Source organism: Cherax quadricarinatus, chromosome 50 (genome assembly GCF_038502225.1).
Source record: "Cherax quadricarinatus isolate ZL_2023a chromosome 50, ASM3850222v1, whole genome shotgun sequence".
NCBI classification, from domain to species: domain Eukaryota; kingdom Metazoa; phylum Arthropoda; class Malacostraca; order Decapoda; family Parastacidae; genus Cherax; species Cherax quadricarinatus.
Window position 1 is genome coordinate 2167263 of NC_091341.1, and position 22695 is coordinate 2189957.

The 22695-nt window shown below is 40.4% G+C and overlaps 1 protein-coding gene across 11 annotated transcripts in view; it reads right to left on the reverse strand.

Moving 5' to 3' along the window:
* Positions 1 to 22695, reverse strand: part of Zfrp8 (Zinc finger protein RP-8) — a 419773-nt gene that overhangs the window by 197216 nt on the left and 199862 nt on the right. For 6 of the 11 annotated variants that reach the window (XM_070095405.1, XM_070095395.1, XM_070095394.1 and 3 more), the window contains one exon: positions 13730 to 13853. In XM_070095405.1, coding sequence (XP_069951506.1) covers positions 13730 to 13853 — 124 coding nt within the window. Of the gene's footprint in view, positions 1 to 13536; positions 13649 to 13729; positions 13854 to 22695 lie in introns of all 11 variants that reach the window. The other 5 variants (XM_070095399.1, XM_070095396.1, XM_070095398.1 and 2 more) reach the window with 1 other exon arrangement.

A 22695-nucleotide genomic window follows, 5' to 3' on the forward strand; every position in this document is an offset into this window, starting at 1 on the left:
TGAAAAGTACCTTGAAATAGCACTCACAATAGCGGAAATGTTCTATTCTTTAGCGAAGCTTAAGAGTAAACAAATGACGTCACCGTCCAATACCTGTCCGCCTGCCAGACAAAATTCCAATACGCAGTCAAGAATGGCTTGACATTATTTATACAATTATTACAATAATGCAGCAGTCTGCATAACAGTAAATCTTCTATTTTTTTGTGAATAAAAATTCCAAATGAAAAGCAAGAGTAATATAAGAGGGGCCTGTAACCATGACTAATGAACAGAGAAAATGTTATTTTAGTGCCAGGAATGTCTGCATTGTTTATTCTGGACCCTATTTTGAAATTGGCATCTGTTGAAATTTGTGTGAAATCAGCCAAATTGCCAATTTCTGACCACTTTATTGGGTAGTTGAAATAAGTGAATGGGCGGTTTCTTGTACTCAGTTGACAGACTAGAAGTAAATAAGTTTATTCAGGTATATCAGATCTTTAAGCAAGCATTACGATGACCTCATAGCATTACTAAATTCCTTGCATGCCAATATGTCCATCATTACACTAACTGAAACCTGGCTAAAGCCTGATACTACTGATGTCTATGCCATTCCTGGTTACACAGCCATACACAACTTTAGGCCAGACCAACAAGGGGGTGGCACAGCTATATACTACTCAGACCAACTAGAATGTATCACTAATACTTGCACAAGGGATGAACATGGGGAATATATAATAGCTAAATTCAAATCTAAAAACCTACAAAAACCTCTCACACTGATAAACATCTACAGAGTTCCACAGTCAAACATTAGCTGATTTAGTCAAAACCTAGGAAGTATGATAACTGATGCACGCATGAACAAAGATCACTTACTACTCTCAGGTGACTTCAATATAAATCTCCTGCAAGACCAGGACCCACACGTTACTGAATTCACAAACACAATGAGTAACTGCATGTTGCTACCAACAGTAACAAAACCTACAAGAGTTACAGAGACTAGTGTTTCCCTACTTGACCACATCTGGACCAACACCATATCCCCTTTAAAATCAGGCATAATCACAGATAATACTGCAGACCACTACCCTACTTTCCTCATAACAACTCTTGGTAAATTACCCCAAGACACTACTAAAGTCACCTTCAGACTTCACAATGAGGCAGCCATTAATAACTTCACAACAGCAGTAACAAACATTGACTGGCACACTGAGCTAGAAATCTATACAGATATTGACGAATGTATTAATAATTTTCTAAAAAAGACCCAATACCTCTATAACAAGCACTGCCCTAAAAAAACTAAACAGATGACAGCTAAGAGACTGAACAGTCCCTGGCTAACACCCAGCATTCTCAAATCCATAAATACAAAACACCTATATGAAAAACAGTTCAGAATGAGTCACAAAACCAGACCAAACAAAACGTTACTCGTCAATCCTAACCAGCCTGATAAGAAGGGCAAAAAATTGTATTATGAGAACAGATTATCCAACTTACGAGGTGATATAAAAAAGACCTGGAAAACCCTATCAGAAATTCTAGGAACAAAAAAGATATCACGAAAAAGCGAAATTAAATTAGCAAAATCAGATGAACCCCAACTCCCACCAACAGAAACAGCTAACAGACTCAATGATTTCTTCTCCACTATAGAAAAAAACCTTGCCAATAAAATCCCAAGCTCAGATACCCCACCAAATGACTACCTCACTGGCAACTACCCGAACACACTGTTCCTAGCTCCGACTAACCCATACGAAGTCTCCCTTATTATCAACACACTAAAAAACAAGACAGGAGATTTAAATACCTTACCAACCTTTATATACAAAAAAGTGTCACAAGTGCTATCACCAATCATTGCAACACTCTTTAGCAAATCCATTGAATCCTCTACCTTCCCTACAGTTCTCAAAATAGCAAGGGTCACCCCGATCCATAAAGGAGGAGACCAAACAGAGTTAAATAACTATAGGCCAATATCCAACTTACACCCTCTCTCAAAAATCTTCGAAAAACTAATTCATAAACGAATCTACTCCTACCTCATCTCCCAAAACATACTCAACCCCTACCAATTTGGATTCAGGCCTAATAAAAATACTAATGATGCTATTATACACATGCTAGAACATATATACACTGCAATAGAGAAAAAAAAAGTCCCACTGGGGATCTTCATTGACTTACGTAAAGCTTTTGATACAGTTAACCATGACTTGCTCCACATAAAATTGTCACACTATGGTATAAGAGGGCACTCCCTCAACTACCTCAAGTCATACCTCAGAAGCCAATATGTGTACACAAATGGGGCAAACTCTTCCGCACAACCAATTACAGTTGGTGTCCCACAGGGAAGTGTTCTTGGCCCTCTTCTCTTTCTCCTATACATAAATGACCTACCAAATGCTTTGCAATTACTCAAACCCACACTATTTGCAGATGACACTACATACGTCTTCTCTCACCCGAGCCCAGTCATGCTAGCCAATACTGTAAATACCGAATTACAGAAAATATCTACCTGGATGAGGACTAACAAACTTACACTAAACATTGACAAAACCTACTTCATTCATGACTCAAGAAATCGTAATGACACGATTGCCGCGGGTTCAATCCCGGCCGGGGGTATGGCCTACTTCATTCAGTTTGGTAACAGAGCTACAGATGTCCCTCTTAACATAATGATAAACGGATCACCTATCACAAAGCTAACAGAGGGAAAATTCTTAGGAATCCACCTTGATAATAGACTCAAATTTCATACACATATACAACAAATTTCTAAGAAAATTTCCAAGACCGTAGGCATACTATTGAAGATACGGTACTATGTTCCACAGTCAGCCCTCCTGGCCCTATATCACTCTCTTATTTACCCCTATCTCACCTATGGAATTTGTGCATGGGGCTCAACAACAATTAACCATCTCAGACCACTAATTACCCAACAAAAGGCTGCAGTCAGAATGATAAATTCCCACTACAGGCAGCACACTCCACCAATATTCAAAACACTAAAGCTACTCACCATACAAAACATCCATACTTATTACTGCACCTATTACATACATAGAACACTTAACTCTGATATTAACCCTCCCCTCAAACATCTCCTTGCCAACCTCGACAGAACACATGACCATAACACAAGGCACAGATCACTCTTTGATGTTCCTCGTGTCCATCTCACGCTATGCAATAACTCAATGCACATAAAAGGCCCTAAAATCTGGAATTCATTACCTGTAAATATAAAAGAAACACTACCTGTTTATAAATTCAAGTCTCTTCTCAAAGATCACTTACTCACCCAAAACCAAATAAATACTGAATAACTGAACCTTATAAATTGTATATCTTAAATGTTTCTCATAATTATATCACATAAATGTTAAACCCAAGACCCAATCTAACTTTGTTACTTTTTAAATACACTACCTAACAGAATACTCCATTCTACTGAATGTACAGCAATGCATGCAACCATATGACCTGTCTTTGTAATACTCATTTGTGCTTTATTGTTATCTGTTTACAATAATATTTTATCACTGATTACATCATTGCTTAGTTAATCTTAAGTTAATTTTAAGCCAGCCCGTAATGCTATGCATACAAGTGGCTTTGGCATGCTGCTCTTACCTGTATTTTTTTGTACCTCTGTATGTTCAAATTATTAAATAAATAAATAAAATAAATAAATACACAAATACCGTTACACAGATTATCATACATAGCAGCGTATGTATAGAGAACCTAGGATAACCCAGAAAAGTCAGACAAAGTGACTTATTTCCAGTACCTGGCTTGGGCTTGCCATATTTGATTTTTGGTAAATATTTTTTTTTCTTGGTTGTTTGTTGGGCTATCTCATTGAAACTTGGACAATGTATGATGGAAAGGTGCTTCTTAACGTACAACAAAAATAAAAAAGACGGACAATAAATAAGGGAGTTAACTTCTCAGCCATTAGCCGCCTCTTTGCAGTATATTTTCGTATGGTTTTTATGGTTGTATTCTCATTTTTTTGGACTCATTTGATAGAATGGAAGATATATTACAGAACTAGACATGATTTTGATTGCTTTCATGACGAAAAGTACAGTGGACCCCCGCATAACGATGGCATCACATACCATATATATACAGTGGACCCCCGCATACCAGACGCCTTGCATAACGGACAATCCGCATACTGGACGCTTTGATCGCTAAAATTTTGCCTTGCATACCACCCAAAAACCCGCTCAGCGCCCTTCGTCTGAGACGCGTCCAATGTGCGGCCTGAGCCAGCCTCATATGTTCCGCCGGTGGCATTGTTTACCAGCCAGCCTCCGCGGTAACATTCAAGCATACAATCGGAATATTTTGTATTATTACAGTGTTTTCAGTGCTGTTTCTGGAAAATAAGTGACCATGGGCCCCAAGAAAGCTTCTAGTTCCAACCCTACAGCAATAAGGGTTAGAATTCCAATAGAGATGAAGAAAGAGATCATTGATAAGTATGAAAGTGGAGTGCGTATCACCGACCTGGTCAGGTTGTACAAGAAACCCAAATCAACCATCTCTACTATTGTGGGCAACAGAAAGGCAATCAAGGAAGCTGTTCTTGCCAAAGGTTTAACTGTGTTTTCGAAACAAAGATCGCAAGTGATGGAAGATGTTGAGAGACTCTTATTGGTGTGGATAAATGAAAAACAGCTAGCAGGAGATAGCGTCTCTCAAGCGATCATATGTGAAAAGGCTAGGAAGTTGCATGAGGATTTAATTAAAAAAATGCCTGCAACTAGTGATGATGTGAGTGAATTTAAGGCCAGCAAAGGTTGGTTTGAGAGATTTAAGAAGCGTAGTGGCATCCATAGTGTGATAAGGCATGGTGAGGCTGCCAGTTCGGACCACAAAGCGGCTGAAAAATATGTGCAGGAATTCAAGGAGTACATAGACAGTGAAGGACTGAAACCTGAACAAGTGTTTAATTGTGATGAAACAGGCCTGTTCTGGAAGAAAATGCCAAGCAGGACCTACATTACTCAGGAGGAAAAGGCACTCCCAGGACATAAGCCTATGAAAGACAGGCTTACTTTGTTGATGTGTGCCAATGCTAGTGGTGATTGCAAAGTTAAGCCTTTATTAGTGTATCACTCTGAAACTCCCAGAGCGTTCAGGCAAAAGAATGTCCTCAAGGATAATTTGTGTGTGCTGTGGAGGGCAAACAGTAAGGCATGGGTCACTAGGGACTTTTTCTATAACTGGTTACACCATGCATTTGCCCCCAATGTGAAAGATTACCTAACTGAAAAGAAATTAGACCTTAAGTGCCTCCTGGTGTTAGACAATGCCCCTGGTCATCCTACAGACGTGGCAGAGCGACTTTATGGGGACATGAGCTTCATTAAGGTGAAGTTTTTGCCTCCTAATACCACTCCTCTCCTGCAGCCCATGGACCAGCAGGTTATTGCAAACTTCAAAAAACTGTACACAAAAGCTCTGTTTGAAAGGTGCTTTGTAGTGACCTCAGAAACTCAACTGACTCTAAGAGAGTTTTGGAGAGAGCACTTTAATATCCTCAATTGTGTAAACCTTATAGGTAAGGCTTGGGAGGGAGTGACTAAGAAGACCTTGAACTCTGCTTGGAAGAAACTGTGGCCAGAATGTGTAGACAAAAGGGATTTTGAAGGGTTTGAGGCTAACCCTGAGAGGATTATTCCAGTTGAGGAATCCATTGTGGCATTGGGAAAGTCCTTGGGGTTGGAGGTTAGTGGGGAGGATGTGGAAGAGTTGGTGGAGGAGGACAATGAAGAACTAACCACTGATGAGCTGATAGATCAACTTCAACAGCAAGAGGCCAGACCTGAGGAAACTGGTTCAGAGGAGGGGAGAGAGAAATTGAAGAAGTTGCCTACTACAAAGATAAAGGAAATCTGTGCAAAGTGGCTTGAAGTGCAAACCTTCATGGATGAAAATCACCCTCACACAGCTATTGCAAGCCGTGCTGGTGATTATTACACTGACAATGTTGTGAAACACTTTAGGGAAGTGATAAAGGAACGAGAGGTACAGGCCACTATGGACAGATATGTTGTGCGAAAGAAGTCCAGTGACTCTGAAGCTGGTCCTAGTGGCATTAAAAGAAGAAGGGAAGTAACCCCAGAAAAGGACTTGCCACCTCAAGTCTTAATGGAAGGGGATTCCCCTTCTAAACACTAACACTCTCTCTCCCCTCCTCCCATCCCATCAATCATCACCAGATCTTCAATAAAAGTAAGTGTCATGTAAGTGTGCATGCCTTTTTCAGTTTGTGTGTATTAAAATTAACATTTCATGTCTTAAAAAAAATTTTTTTTCATACTTTTGGGTGTCTTGCACGGATTAATTTTATTTCCATTATTTCTTATGGGGAAAATTCATTCACATAGCGATTATTTCGCATAACAATTACCCCTCTTGCACGGATTAAAATCGTTATGCGGGGGTTCACTGTACCTTGAAATTGAGCTCAAAGTAGCGGAAATGTTCGATTTTTGCCGATGTTCAATGAACTGTGTAAGTCAAGTTGGTTAATTTTATTATGTGTATTCTAACCTAACCACTCTGTAATTCGGCAAACTCAGTAATCCGGCACACTACAGGTCCCAATGATGCCGGATTTGTGATGGAGGACCTGTATTATTATTATAATGGGGAAGCACTTGTGGGGGGGAGGGGATGAAAGGTATTCAGGCTTAATTTAGGGAACTGGAACACAGATCCAATTCCTTAGATCAAGAGCCCCTCACCACGTACGTACTAATAATAATAATAATAATAATAATAATAATAATAATAATAGTACAATATAATAATAATAATAATAACAACAGTAAGGAGAAACTTCAAAAGGCTGTCAGTAGTTGGCATCATCATCAGCAAAATATTGGTAATCACTACTTTTCACCTGTCTAGACTAAAGTAGTCTAAGTATTAGATGAAGTCTGCCTGAAATGCCTCAGCATAATAGTGGCTTTCGTTGCTCCAATCATATTACGATATGTAAACATACTTTTGTCTATAAATATATACATACGTATATCTAGTATAAGTAATCTGCCATCTCTCGGGGGAGGGGGGGGGGTTATGGTAAGACACCTAGGCAACATTTAGGCAACTTTATTCCGAAACGTTTCGCCTACGCAGAAGGCTTCTTCAGTCGAGTACAGAAAGTAAGCAGGAGCAGTAGAGATGTGAAGACGATGTAATCAGTCCATCGCCCTTGAAGTTGTAGATTTGAGGTTGTCAGTCCCTCAGCCTGGAGAAGTTCTGTTCCAAAGCTGGAACTAACTGTTAGTTCCAGACTTTGGAACAGAACTTCTCCAGGCTGAAGGACTGACAACCTCAAATTTACGATTTCAAGGGCGATAGACTGATTACATCGTCTTCACGTCTCTACTGCTCCTGCCTACTTTCTGTACTCAACTGAAGAAGCCTACTGTGTAGGCGAAACATTTCGGAATAAAGTTGCCTAAATGTTGCCTGTGTTTTACCTACCAACCAGAGCTCTGTTTATGGCATCTTGTAAGATTTGCCTAAAATGGGACCAGGTATTGCTATTAAACATGTAGACATGGCTTGCAACAGTTTCATTAGGGTAATAATTCTCCACAAAACTTTGCACCTCACTCCACTTTGCACAAATGTCCTTCATCACTGAAGAAGGCACATTCTCCCCTCTCTCTTCCTCCTCCTCTGAAGCAATTTTCTCAGCTGCTATCTGTTGTTGTTCCAGTTGAAGGCTTTTCAGCTCTTCAGTGGTTAGTTATTCCCTGTGGTCCTCCACCAACTCTTCCGCATCCTGGCCACTCACATCCAACCCCATGGACTTCCCCAAAGACAAGATACATTCCACAATAGGCACAGGGTCGTCAGGGTCAGCCTCAAACCCTTCAAAATCCTTCTCGAGGACACATTCTGGGCACAATTTTCTCCAAACAAAGTTCATCATCCTGGAAGTCACTTCTTGCCAAGCCTTATCTATAAGGCTTATGCAGCTGAAAACACTAAAGTGATTCCTCTGGAAATCTCTTAGGGTCAATTCAGTGTCAGAGGTCACTTCAAGGCACCTCCGAAACACTGCTTTGGTGTAGAGTTTTTTGAAGTTTGAAATGACCTGACACAAAAATACACCCCAAAGTCAGCATTTTAATCCAAAAACACAGGAGTTTTTTTTCTCATTATGCACTGCGTGCTGCAGTATGGTTTTTATACTGCGCACACTGACCACACAGACCCATTCTCTCCCATGTGGACCTACCAGCTTTCTCCCACTTGATCTGAAGCCGCTAGAATTTTGGAGCACAATTATGTCAAAAACAATGGCTCGTAAGACATATACATGTATATACGACAAACAGTCAAAGGGTTAAAGCTAAGACAGAAACTAGGATTGTAGATAAACAAGGAGGACTTCAAATGGGAAGGGGATGTGATGATGAAGTGTTTACATTGAAGCATGTATGTGAACAGTATTTAGATAAAGGTAGGGAAGTTTTCATTACATTTATGGATTTAGAAAAGGCATATGATAGAGTGGATAGGGGAGCAATGTGGCAGATGTTGCAAGTTGGTAGCAAGTTACTAAATGCTGTAAAGAGTTTTTATGAGGATAGTGAGGCTCAGGTTAGGGTGTGTAGGAGAGAGGGAGATTACTTCCCATAAAAGTAGGTCTTAGACAGGGATGTGTAATGTCACCATGGTTGTTTAATATATTTATAGATGGGGTTGTAAAAGAAGTAAATGCTAGGGTGTTGGAGAGAGGGGTGGGATTAAATTATGGGGAATCAAATACAAAATGGAAGTTGAAACAGATACTTTTTGCTGATGACACTGTGCTTCTGGGAGATTCTAATGAAAAGTTGCAAAGGTTAGTAGACAAGTTTGGGAGGGTGTGTAAAGGTAGAAAGTTGAAAGTGAACATAGATAAGAGCAAGGTGATGAGGGTATCAAATGATTTAGATAAAGAAAAATTGGATATCACACTGGAAAGGAGTATGGAAGAAGTGAACTTTTTCAGATATTTGGGAGTTGACTTGTCAACAGATAGGTTTATGAAGGATGAGGCTAACCACAGAATTGATGAAGGAAAAAAGGCGAGTGGTGCGTTGAGGTATCTGTGGAGACAAAACATGTTATCCATGGAGGCAAAGAAGTGAGTGTATGAAAGTATAGTGGTACCAACACTCTTATATGGGTGTGAAGCTTGGGATGCAAATGCTGCAGCGAGGAGGCAGCTGGAGGCAGTGGAGGTGTGGAGTTACTAAAAGTATTAGTCAGAGGGCTGAAGAGGGGTTGTTGAGGTGGTTTGGTAATTTAGAGAGAATGTATCAAACTAGAATGACATGGAGAGCATATAAATCTGTAGGGAAAGGAAGGCGAGGTAGGGGTCATCCTCAAAAAGGTTGGAGGGAGGGGGTAAAGGAGGTTTTGTGGGCAAGGGGCTTGGACTTCCAGCAAGCATGCGTGAGCATGTTAGATAGGAGTGAATGGAGTCAAATGGTTTTTGGGACCTGACGAGCTGTTGGAGTGTGAGCAAGGTAATATTTAGTGAAGGGATTCAGGGAAACTGGTTATTTTTATATAGCCAGACTTGAGTACTGGAAATGGGGAGTACAATGCCTGCACTTTAAAGGAAGGGTTTGGGATATTGGCAGTTTGGAGGGGTGTTATATATGCTTCTAAACTGTTGTATCTGGGAGCCTCTGCAAAGACAGTGATTATGTGTGAGTGAGGTGAAAGTGTTGAATGATAATGAAAGTATTTTCTTTTTGGGGATTTTCTTTCTTTTTGGGTCACCCTGCCTTGGTGGGAGGCAGCTGACTTGTTGAAAAAAAAAAATATGATAGGGTGGATAGGGGAGCAATGTGTCAGATGTGTCAAGTGTATGGAATACATAGCAAGTTACTAAATGCTGTAGAGTTTTTACGAGGATAGTGAGGCTCAGGGTAGGGTGTGTAGGAGAGAGAGAGATTACTTTCCAGTACAAGTAGGCCTTAAACAGGGATGTGTAATGTCACCATGATTGTTTAACATATTTATAGATGGAGTTGTAAAAAGAAGTAAATGCTAGGGTGTTGGGGAGAGGGTATAGATTAAATTATAGGGAATCGAATACAAAATGGGAATTGAAACGGTTACTTTTCGTTGATGATACTGCGCTTTTGGGAGATTCTACAGAGTTGCAAAGGTTAGTGGATCAATTTAGGAGGGTGTGTACAAGAAGTAAGTTGAAAGTTAACATAGATAAAAGTAAGCCGATGAGGATATCAAACAATTTAGATATAGAAAAATTAGATATCACATTGGAGGGAGGGCATATGGAAGAATTAAATGTGTTCAGATATTTGAGAGTTGACTTGTCAGCAGATGGGTTTATGAATGATGAGGTTAACCACATAAGTGATGAAGGAAAAAAGGTGATTGGTGCTTTGAGTTATCTGTAGACAAAAAATGTTATCCATTGAGGCAAAGAAGCGAATGTACGAGAGTATAGTGGTACCAACACTCTTACATAGGTATGAAGCATGGGTTGTAAATGCTGCTGCAAGGAGGAGACTGGAGGCAGTGGAAATGTCATGTCTAAGGGCAATGTGTGGTGTGAATATTATGCAGAGAATTCGTAGTGTGGAGATTAGGAGGTGTGGAGTTACTAAAAGTATTAGTCAGAGAGCTGAAGAGGGACTGTTGAGGTGGTTTGGTCATTTAGAGAGGATGTAACAAATAATGATTTGGAGAGCGTATAAATCTGTAGGGAAAGGAAGGCGTTGTAGGGGTCGTCCTTGGAAAGGTTGGAGAGAGGGGGTAAATGAGGATTTGTGGGTAAGGAGCTTGGATTTCCAGCAAGCATGCGTGAGCATGTTAGATAGGAGTGAATGGAAACAAATGGTTTTTGGGACCTGACGAGCTGTTGGAGTGTGAAGGGATTCAGGGAAACCGGTTAGTTGGACTCGAGAAGTACAATGCCTGCACCTTAAAGGAGGGGTTTGGGATATTGGCTGTTTGGACTGACAACTAAACTGTTGCATCCGAGCGCCTTTGCAAAGACAATGATTGTGTGAATGATGGTGAAAGTGTTGAACAATGATGTAAGTTTTTTCTTTCTTTTTAGGTTTTCTTTATTTTTGGGTCACCCTGCCTCGGTGAGAAACGGCCAACATGTTAAAAAAAAAAAACTATGCAAGTGATGAGGGAGCAAGGTGATGAGGGAGCAAGGTGATGAGGGAGTAGTAGTATACAACAGCTCGTCAGGTCCCAAATACCATTCATCTCAATTCATTCCTATCGAACACGCTCACGCATGCCTGCTGGAAGTCCAAGCCCCTCGCCCACAAAACCTCCCTTACCCCTTCCTTCCAAACTTTTTGAGGACGACCCCTATCCCGCCTTCCTTCCCCTACAGATTTAAATGCTCTCCATGTCATTTTACTTTGATCCATTCTCTCTAAATGACCAAGCCACCTCAACAACCCCTCTTCAGCCCTCTGACTAATACTTTTATTAACTCCACACCTTCTCCTAATTTCCACACTCCGAATTTTCTGCATAATATTTACACCACGCATTGCACTTAGACAGGACATCTCCACTGCCTCCAACTGCCTCCTCACTGCAGCATTTACAACCCAAGCTTCACACCCATATAAGAGTGCTGGTACAGTTACTATACTTTCATACATTCCCTTCTTTTCATCCATAGATAACATTTTTTGTCTCAACATATACCTCAATGCGCCACTCACTTCTAAACATACTCCTCCTCTCCAATTTGACATCCAATTTTTCTTTATCTAAATCATTTGATACCCTCATCACCTTACTCTATAATTCAGAGCTGAAGTGGGATTGTTGAGGTGGTTTGGGCATGTAGAGAGGATGAACAGGGACAGGCTGAAGGAAGGTAGAAGGGTGAGGGATTGTACCAGGAATGGTTGGAGGAAGGAGGTACAAGAGGCTTTGAGTCTTTAGAAGCCTGAGTATCTAGCAGGCTTGTGTGAGCATGTTAAACAGGAGTGAATGGAGGCAAGTGGATGTTAATGGACTTGCTGTTAGAGAGTGAGCAGGGTAACTTTTATGAGGGGATTTAATCCTCATAACCCTCATAGGCGATTTCACCGATTGAGCCCTATTTTTGGCCAATTCCAATGTACCAGTCGACAAAAATCATAATTATTTCGCTCGAACTCCATTTTTTCTATCAAATGAGTACAAGAAACCACCCGTTTACCGATTTCAACTCTCCAATAAAGTGGTCAGAAAGTGGCAATTTTGCCAATTACACACATAAGAACATAAGAAAGGAGGAACACTGCAGCAGGTCTGTTGGCCCATACTAGGCAGGTCTTTCACAGATCCATCCCACTAACAGAATATTTCCCCTCATAAGAACATAAGATCATAAGAAATAAGGAACACTGCAATAGGCCTACTGGTCTATGCAAGGCAGCTCCAATTCTCCCCACCGGCTTAAGCCAATGCCCTGACCTAGTGAGGTCAGACATGTCACTTAAGGGATTAGCACTGCGTCCGACCTAGTAGCTAGTTTGGTCCATTTCACACCCACCCACACCCACTCATAAGAACATAAGAAAGAAGGAACACCACAGCAGGCCCACTGACCCACACGAAGCAGGTCCATGCCCCCCCCTAGATTAGCCCAATGACCCACCTAGTCAGGTCACTTCCACTTAAGGAAGGAGCATGGCATCAAACCTAGTAGCACAAGTTAGTCAGGTCCAACTCACACCCACCCGCACCCACTCATGTATTTATCTAACCTATTTTTAAAACTACACAATGTTTTAGCCTCAATAACTGTACTCAGGAGTTTGTTCCACTCATCCACAACTCTATTACCAAACCAGTGCTTTCCTATTTCCAAATAGGGTCCAGAATAAACAAGATAGACATTCTGGCACTAAAATAACATTTCCTCTGTTCATTAGTCACGTCCCAAGGCCTCTGCTACATTTCTTTTGCTTTCCACTTTGAATTTTTATTCTCACAAAAAATAGATTTACTGTTATGCAGTCTACTGCATTAGTGTAGAAATGGTATAAATAATATCAACGAACTTGTGAAAGAATATTACACTCACCAGTTGACGTGTATTGGACGCAAGGCATGATTTGTTTACTTTTGAACTTTGGCAAAAATCGAACATTTCTGCTACTTTGAGCTCAATTTCAAGGTACATTTCATTGTGAAACCAATCAAAATCATCTCAATTTCTGTAATATGTCTTCCATTCTATAAAATGAGACCAGGAAAACTTAAATAGCATAGGAAAATACATTGCAAAGTCGCTGTTTTAAACCAAAAACACAGTTGGAGTTTTTTTTTTTTCTCATTATGCACTGTGTGCAGCAGGATTTTTTTTTATACTGCGCAGACTGACCACATAGACACATTCTTTCACTAGATTTGAAGGCGCTAGAATTTATGCGTACTAGTACGGCACCAACCCTGGCATGCAAGCCATACTAGCACAGCACCTACCCTGAAAGGGTTAAGGACACTAGTTAACCGGACTTGAATCCCGGAGGTGGAAAAGGAAGGGCAGGGCCTGCACTCTGAAGGAGGGTAATTTGATTGCGATGTCAGCACACTTCTGGAAAGATAGCAAGTAAATTATTGTTGATGAATGTTTTCCCAACCAATATTCAAAAGTCTTGATATTAACTTCACTTACTTTCGCTGGTTCATTAGGATAGAATTCATTTTCTCGAGCCAATTGACAACGAAACACTCTGATATTTGAAGCATCATTTTCTCTATAGCAGTCTGGATCACGACAAACAAATACAAACACCATTCTGAAATATAAAAACATTCATTACTCTCATATCTATACCCTACAGGTACATTTTTCATTTTGCCTGCATTGATAAGGTTCTTTTTCTCCACAGATGTCTCGATGCACCACCCACCTTTTTTACCTCATCTACTGAAAAAGGCTTTGCACTATTCGATACTGCATTAATTTTTGTCTTGCACATATTCAAATATTTATGGCATTTAAAACAAACTGTTTCTTGTTAGGTAAAAGGACACAACTGCAACTAACGTGACATTTTATTATGGCAATGTTTCACTCTCCAGGGGCTTTGTCAAGCCATTACTGGACAGCAAAATTTTGCCACAATAAAATGTCGCAGTTGCAACTGTGTCCTTTTACCTAACATATTGTCGGTAATTCAACCAACATTATTACAAACTGCTTCTTACCACTTTGTTTCACCATATTTCAACAACAGTTTTACGTACTACAGTGGACCCCCGGTTAACGATATTTTTTCATTCCAGAAGTATGTTCAGGTGCCAGTACTGACCGAATTTGTTCCCATAAGGAATATTGTGAAGTAGATTAGTCCATTTCAGACCCCCAAACATACACGTACAAACGCACTTACATAAGTCTACACTTACATAATTGGTCGCATTGGGAGGTGATCGTTAAGCGGGGGTCCACTGTATTCCCAAAGATGTTAAGATTGCAGAAATTACTTATATAATGTCCTGCACTGCCAAAAACCAAAAATGAAGAGCTATCAGACGAGGAACTGCTATACAACATTCACTTTTCCATTGATTATAAGGTGCACTGATATAATACGGTAAGTAAGTATACAAAATTATACTGGAGGAGGGGTTGTTGAGGTGGTTTGGACATGTAGAGGGAATGGAGCAAAACAGAATGACTTCGAGAGTGTATAAATCTGTAGTGGAGGGAAGGCAGGGTAGAGGTCAGCCTAGGAAGGGTTGGAGGGAAGGGGTAAAGGTTGTTTTGTGTGCGAGGGGCTTGGACTTCCAGCAAGAGTGCGTGAGCGTATTTGATAGGAGCAAATGGAGACAAATGATTTTTAATACTTGACGTGCTGTTAGAGTGTGAGCAAAGTAACATTTATGAAGGGATTCAGGGAAACCAGCAGGCCATCTCCAGAGTTCTGGAGATGGGAAGTACAGTGTCTACACTCTGAAGGAGGGGTGTTAATGTTGCAGTTTTATAACTAGTGTAAAGCACCCCTCTGGCAAGACAGTGACGGAGTGAATGACGATGAAAGTTTTTCTTTTTCGGGCCACCCTGCCTTGGTAGGAATCGGCTGATGTGTTAATAAAAAAAAAATAAAAACTATACTTACTAGAAAATTTGCTCAAGTCCTTTGCTTTATGTGGGTTTGTTATACTGCATGCAAATTTGATTTTACAATTCCCTATGTGCAATATAAATTCACCCCATGCAATTAGTTTAGTTAGCAACATTCCTATAATTGAAGAATTAATATGATTATCTGACTGAGCTTACCACAGCTGCCATGGGCCTGACTCAGATCTACCACAAAGTGAGAAATGTCTATTTACGTGTAGGCACTTGAAGCATCATCTAAATTAAGTCATTTGAATTGGAAAGAGAGATAAGCAGGATGTACCAGATAGTGATACAGCCACAGAAGATTGTATATTACCAAGATTACTTAGGGAAAGCAGCCAGAAATTAAGCTAGTCACCTAACACACATTTTTCCAGTATTTAACCCCTTGACTGTCGCAACCCTCAATCCTGAGGTGTCTCCTGGTGTCGCAAAAAAAAAAAAAAAAAAAAAAAATCTTGTGAAATGATAGAGAATCTTTTCCCGACTGTAATGACACCAAAAAAACGAAATTTGATGGAAAACTGACAGAATTACGCTCTTGCAAAGTTAGCGACCTTGGCGATATTTACAAATTGGCAATTTTGCCCACTTTGAGCCCTATTTTCGGCTAATTCCATTGTTCCAGTCGACCAAACTCATAGCTATATCTTTAGAACTCCATTTTTTCTATCAATTGAGTACAAGAAACTGCCCATTTACCAATTTCAACTACCCAATAACATGGTCAGAAATATGCAATTTGGCCAATTTCACGAAAATTAAAAAATATGACAATTTCAAAATAAGGTCCAGAATGAACAATGCAGACATTCCTGGCTCTAAAATAACATTTTCTTTGTTCATCAGTCATGTCTCCAGGGCCCTCTGATATTACTCTTGCTGTCATGTGGGTTTTTCGATATCGTGGATGGGGTAAGAATACTCACGTAGGCTGGTAGTACGTATAATATAACGGAAAGTATGGGAAGGCACCAACAGCCGACCTGCCTCTCTCTGCTCCCTATCTAGACTGACTCACAAGTGTCTACAGTGCGAGGGTGTTTGAAATCCTGCTATGGTCAGCAGCAATATGAATACAGTCAATGATTCACACAGACGGTTGGTAGTGAGTCATCTACTGGTACACTGGTTACTGGTAACTGGTTACTAGGAACTGGTACTAATACTGAGAGCTCGGCGACGCTAACATATGTCGTCCCAACATACAACTAATACAAACTAGAGACGGCAGGTGTACGGCTTGGGCTGATTCTATACAATGTCAAAGTACACAACAATTGAACATTATAACATACATAAGTAGAATATTGGAATGGAAGCTTACATAACTGAAACTGTAATGAAACTGTAACGCAAAACAAGGTATGATATAGCACAACTCATCGAATGAAACTCAATGTTGGGATTACACAATAGAAGTTATAAAAAAAAAATTTGATCGATCGATCTGTATTCATGTGATCTACGGATTCTGAGGAAGGAATATATACAAAGAAAGAAGTGTTTAACAGAAAGGCAAATTCGGTGCACTCAAATCTAGACTGTTAACTCTCAGAATTCGGAGAGAACGTGAACACAAAAAAAAAATTCTTGAATACTGATAAGTTGATACTGTAATTATTCATCTATACAGGTTATTTACATTTAACCCCAACTCTGCTAGGGTGAGATTGATATATGCAGAATGGGTGTCATCTCTGGGAGGATCAAACTCTGTTGCACTGGCTAACTCATGCTGTATTTGAGGCAAATCTGAATTGGTAGTTACAAATGATACTTGAGGATTTCTCAATACTGTACCTGTCATGTACGTAGGGAATAACGACATTCAGGTTGATCGTCTGACTGAGTATCAGAGGTAGAGAGTACATGATCAGGAGGATTGTCAGAGTCTGTCACATTAGTCTGGGTTGAAACATCATTATCATCACATACTAACTTTATATGATCTAAATGCGATTCTTTATACTGACCAGTACTAATTTCTCTAACCTTATACTTATTACCAGTGATATGTTCAACTACTCGATAAGGACCAACAAACTTTTGATCAAGCTTAGGCATTGCAGACGTTTTGTTAAAGTTAGTCAGCATAACTCTCAAACCTACTTTGATTTTGGATGGCTTTGCTCAAGTGTTTGCAACTCTTGTAAATTCTGCTGTTGATTTATGAAGTGTTTCACGGATTCTTCTAAAGACACTTTGAGCTAAACTGGTACGAGTTGCTATGAAATCATCAGGGTTGTAATTTGGTTTTGGATTAGAATATAACAACTCATAAGGCAAACGTTTATCTACACCATACAATGCATAATGTGGAGTGTCACCTATAGAAACATTGTAAGCAGAATTTATAGCACACTGCACATCAGGTATAACTTCATCCCAAGTTTCACTGTTGGGATTGATAGTGGCTCTCAAGACATCAAGTACAGTGGACCCCCGCATAACGATTACCTCCGAATGCGACCAATTATGTAAGTGTATTTATGTAAGTGCGTTTGTACGTGTATGTTTGGGGGTCTGAAATGGACTAATCTACTTCACAATATTCCTTATGGGAATAAATTCGGTCAGTACTGGCACCTGAACATACTTATGGAGTGAAAAAATATCGTTAACCGGGGGTCCACTGTACTTTCTTATTGGTACGTTCCGCTAACCCACTGCTGGCAGGATGATGAGGAGCAATGGTGGATTTAGAGATCTTGTACAAGGTGCACAAATTTTCAATTATCTCATTACAGAATTCACCTCCATTATCTGTTACTAGGGACTTAGGGGTGGTATGCCTGCAGATAATGCGTTCTTTAAATGCTTTAGCTACTGTCTCGGCAGTCTTATCTGCAATAGGAACTAACTCACAATATCTGGTGAAATGGTCTACCATAACACATAGATGTTTGTTGCCCTGGAGGGAACATTGGAAATTAGTTAACAAATCTAGCGCAACTCTTTCCCACGGTTCGCTAGTAGTTGGATACACTTGGATTGGATTAGGACCATTAGCATTACCTTTATGTTGCATGCAGACACTACATTTCTTAACATACTCAGAAATATCAGTTGCCATACGAGGCCAAAAGTATTTCAATCTGGCTTGTTTTACTGAACGATCCATACCAGGGTGCGCAACACCTGGTACATCGTGAACTAGCTGTAAGGCTACATTCACTAGTGACTGTGGAATTACTAACTGGTAAACTCTTCTGCTAGGAGTACCCAACTTGGCTGTTCGATACAGTAATTCTTGGTTCATGACAAAGTCACTGATGGGTGCTGGTGGCTTCACAGTCAGAATAAGATCTTCCTGGAGCAGGAATCAAATCACACCAGACCACATGGGATCTGTTCGTTGAGCATTCTTTACATCTTCAGCACTAAATGGAGGGTCTGCAGTTACTATACTAACATGTCGTGATAAGGCATCTGCGACTACATTTGACTTGCCAGGTAAGTGTTCAAAGGTGGGATTGAACTCTTGGATAGTCAAGGTCCATCTGGCTAACCTTCCAGTAGGTTGTTTGTTCTGGAATAAAGGTATCAGTGGAGCATGGTCTGTCAGGACATGAACAGAGTACTGATAAATAATGTCTCGGAAGTGCTTTAAAGACCATACTATTTCTAAAGCTTCTTGCTCAGTTACTGTATAATTACGTTCAGCCTTCGTAAGGACTCGGCTAGCAAATGCAACTGCGTTGTACTTACCATCAGTCTTCTGAGCTAGTACGGCACCTATGCCAATAGAACTAGCATCAGTTGTCAGATAGAAGGGCTTAGAAAAATCTGGAAATTTCAAAAAAAGAAGCCGCTAGAATTTATGAGTATTTATTTATGTTCAGTGAGCCTGTGTCAAGCGTGTCAGCGTGCCTCGTTGTGCTCCGGGTTTTCTCGTGTTTTCACGGTCGCTCTTACGTGCTAGAACTTTAATTTATGTCATCAATCCTATACAATACATCCCTCTAGCGCCTGGAACCAATCTTGGGAGGAAAACATTATATACTGAGTCAAAAAAGGAGAATTAGTGTGCACTACCTAGCAGAGTTTACTGCCAGAGGGGAATCAGGCCTGTGTCCCGTGTGAAAAAAATAATAATAATTGAACTTTTCGTGTCAGAGGAAAGAAAGTCTCCCTGATAACATTGAGTATACATAGTGTATACTACAGTGGCTCCCTAGTATATTGATGATAAAGGCTAAAGTGTCATTTGAAAACAGGTGAATTTGTAAATAAAGTGATAAGCCTATAGCGGCAGGTGCCAGAAGTCGCCAGAAACTTACCACAGGTCAGCTGTTTTTAATAATCTTCCTGGCTTGCTAGTGTACTCGCATATAATCTAGTGATACCAGTGAATAGCAGAATACAGTGTTGTAGTAGCAACTAACCAGTATTATAATGGTACTTAGTGGAGTGGAGTGACTTTCATTAGTTTCTTTTTTCTTGAAATACCAGACATATACTGTGAATTTCATATAACCTGTAGTTACCAGCGGTCGCAATATACACAACGAGAAGCAATTATTACTACAGAAAAAGCGTCCTTCCTCCAAAATTTCCACCAGTCAACTATAGTGATAATATAGCATTTATTGTGGTGGAGATGAAAAAAAATAAAAAAGCTAGATACAGCGATTGATAAACAAGGGTTGAGGTTGACCGTTCGTCATTGTAGGAGTTGCCAGCAGTCACCGGTTTCTTCAACACGCAAGTTATACTTTTGTATCAATCAAATCACATATTACTCGGGTAGATAATTTCCAGTAGATCCTTCGTGTGTTAGCTCAAATCACCGACCAGTATGTTTTAAATAAGCGACCCACTGATCAGATCAGATCGACTGGTACGAACCCTTGACTGGTCCGAACCCTTGACTGGTTTCAAACGGTTTCGTTGGACAATAAAGCAGACTGTAAACGGATGGGGTTGTAGGCGCCCTTAAAAACACAAACATTAAATATAAATCAGGAACATGCACGGTAAGCTGTCCAATATACGAAAACAGTTAGAAACAGAAATACAAATAGCTAGAGCTTCATTTAAGGAGGTTATTAATAGAATATTCAAGAGGTTGCTAGTAGAATTGCAGTAAATCAACCATTCAAATCATTATGAAGCTGTGTGTAGTCTGTGGTCAGTCAAACAAACGGGTTTCCACATGGGTAAATTGTCATTTTTGTGGAAATTGGTGTCACGCCCCTTGTGCAGATATCCAAGAACTAGCTACAAGCAGTGTTAAAACAGGGAAGTGTTTTTGGGTATGCCCAAATGAGATAAATCTGTGGACTAAAATCACAAGGGTATTAAAAGAGGACAACATCAAAGCTGCTTTCATAGAAAACCTGGAAGCTTTCTACAACAGATGGGAACATAAAAAGTCTGGGCTGAATGGAACTGCCCTTGATACTGGCCATGTAGTCAGAAACTGTAAGGCTGGAGATGAGTCCTGGTGGTCAGTAAATGTGGGGCTGATAGTGCTGTCCTGGGAGACAGTAATGAAGCTGGAGGTGCTGTCCTGGGAGACAGTAATGGTGAAGCTGGAGGTGCTGTCCTGGGAGACAGTAATGGTGAAGCTGGAGATGCTGTCCTGGGAGACAGTAATGGTGAAGCTGGAGATTTTGTCCAGGTAGTCGGGAATTATACGCAGGAAGGAATACATATAAATGACCTCATAGGGGACAGGAGCCATAGTAGGGAAACAAGTGTAGTCAAAGATAAGATAAAACCAATATTGCAAACTAGAAATACCGCAGGAAATAGCAAACAAGAGGACTCTACTAGCAATAGTGAGGATATATTACCAAAAACAACTGGTGGGAGCTCCATTGTTGGTGCTAGGGAGGATAGAAGTAAGACAGGGAAACATGCACCAACAGGAAATACAGTCACAGAAACCCAAGGCAAACGGAAACCAAGCCTGTGCACATACTATGCACTTGGTATCTGCTGGCATGGGAAATCTGGAAAAACAGATGGGACGTGCAACTATGACCACCCTAGAAAATGCCATGCCCATATGACAACAGGAAAATGCAAACTCCCTTCCTGTAAGCTTTTTCACCCTGAACTGTGTACCTCTTCAGTACAAGAAAGACTGTGCTACAACTTAAATTGCCAGGCATACCATCTAAAGGGGACAAAAAGATACAAAACATCCAGGCCATGGGAAAACCTGGGTAGCCACAGCCACTCAAGAGGGAGAGGTTTTTTAGTGCCAGGAAGGAAAAAAAACTGGCAGGAAATGGCAGAAATCGTACACCAAATCCAGTCATTCCTGGAGTGGAATCACAGTCGATGGCCTCCACTCCAAACCAACAGATACAGATACTAATGCCGTGAAAAAAAATCCCCCCCCCAGTACCAACAATACCACCAGTCCGATAACATTCTTCTTTGCAAATATACAGGGTCTAAAGCCAGCAACAAACAACAAAATAGCTTTCATCCGTGGACTGCTTGCAGAGGCAAAGGCAATGTTCGCGTCTTTCACCGAGACCCACATAAAGGATCACTTGGACAACGAAATATGGATCCCAGGTTACAACCTATACAGATGTGATAGAGTGAACAGGCAAAAGGGGGGGGGGGGTTGGCCTGTACATTGCAGAGTCACTTGTTTGCACAGAACTGCTTAATGCCTCAAATGATGTAGTGGAAGTTTTAGCAGTAAAGGTCGAGAACCAAAACCTAGTCATTGTGGTAGTCTACAAGCCTCCGGATGCAACATCCCAGCAATTCCAGGAACAGCTGTTAAAAAAATTGACCACTGTCTGGAAAATCTTCCAGCTCCTGCACCCAACATCTTGCTCCTGGGGGATTTCAACTTAAGGCACCTAAAATGGAGGAATATAGCAAATAATATTGTTGCAGAAATAACACCAGGAGGCAGCTCTGATGAAAACTCACACTCACACAAGCTTTTAAATCTCTGCACAAAATTCAATTTAAACCAGCAAATAATAGAGCCTACTAGACTGGAGAATACACTAGACCTCATCTTCACTAACAATGATGATCTGATAAGAAATGTCACCATATCAAAAACAATATACTCAGATCACAACATAATTGAGGTTCAGACATGTATGCGTGGAGCCCCAGACCGACATAATGAGACTAGTCACGAGGGAGCATTCACCAAATTCAACTTCAATAACAAAAACAAAGTGGGACCAAGTAAACCAAGTCCTAACCGATATAAGCTGGGAAGATATACTAAGCAACACAGACCCCAACTTATGCCTAGAACAGATTAACTCGGTGGCACTCGATGTATGCACAAGGCTTATTCCTCTAAGAAAAAGGAGGAGTAGATGTAAAATAGAAAGAGACAGGCGCTCCCTTTACAGGCGACGGAAAAGAATAACAGAGCGGCTAAAAGAGGTCAATATATCTGAAATGCGTAGGGAGACACTGGTCAGAGAAATAGCAAGCATCGAACTTAAGCTAAAAGAATCCTTTAGGAGTCAGGAATCGTGGGAAGAACTAAAAGCCATAAATGAAATCGA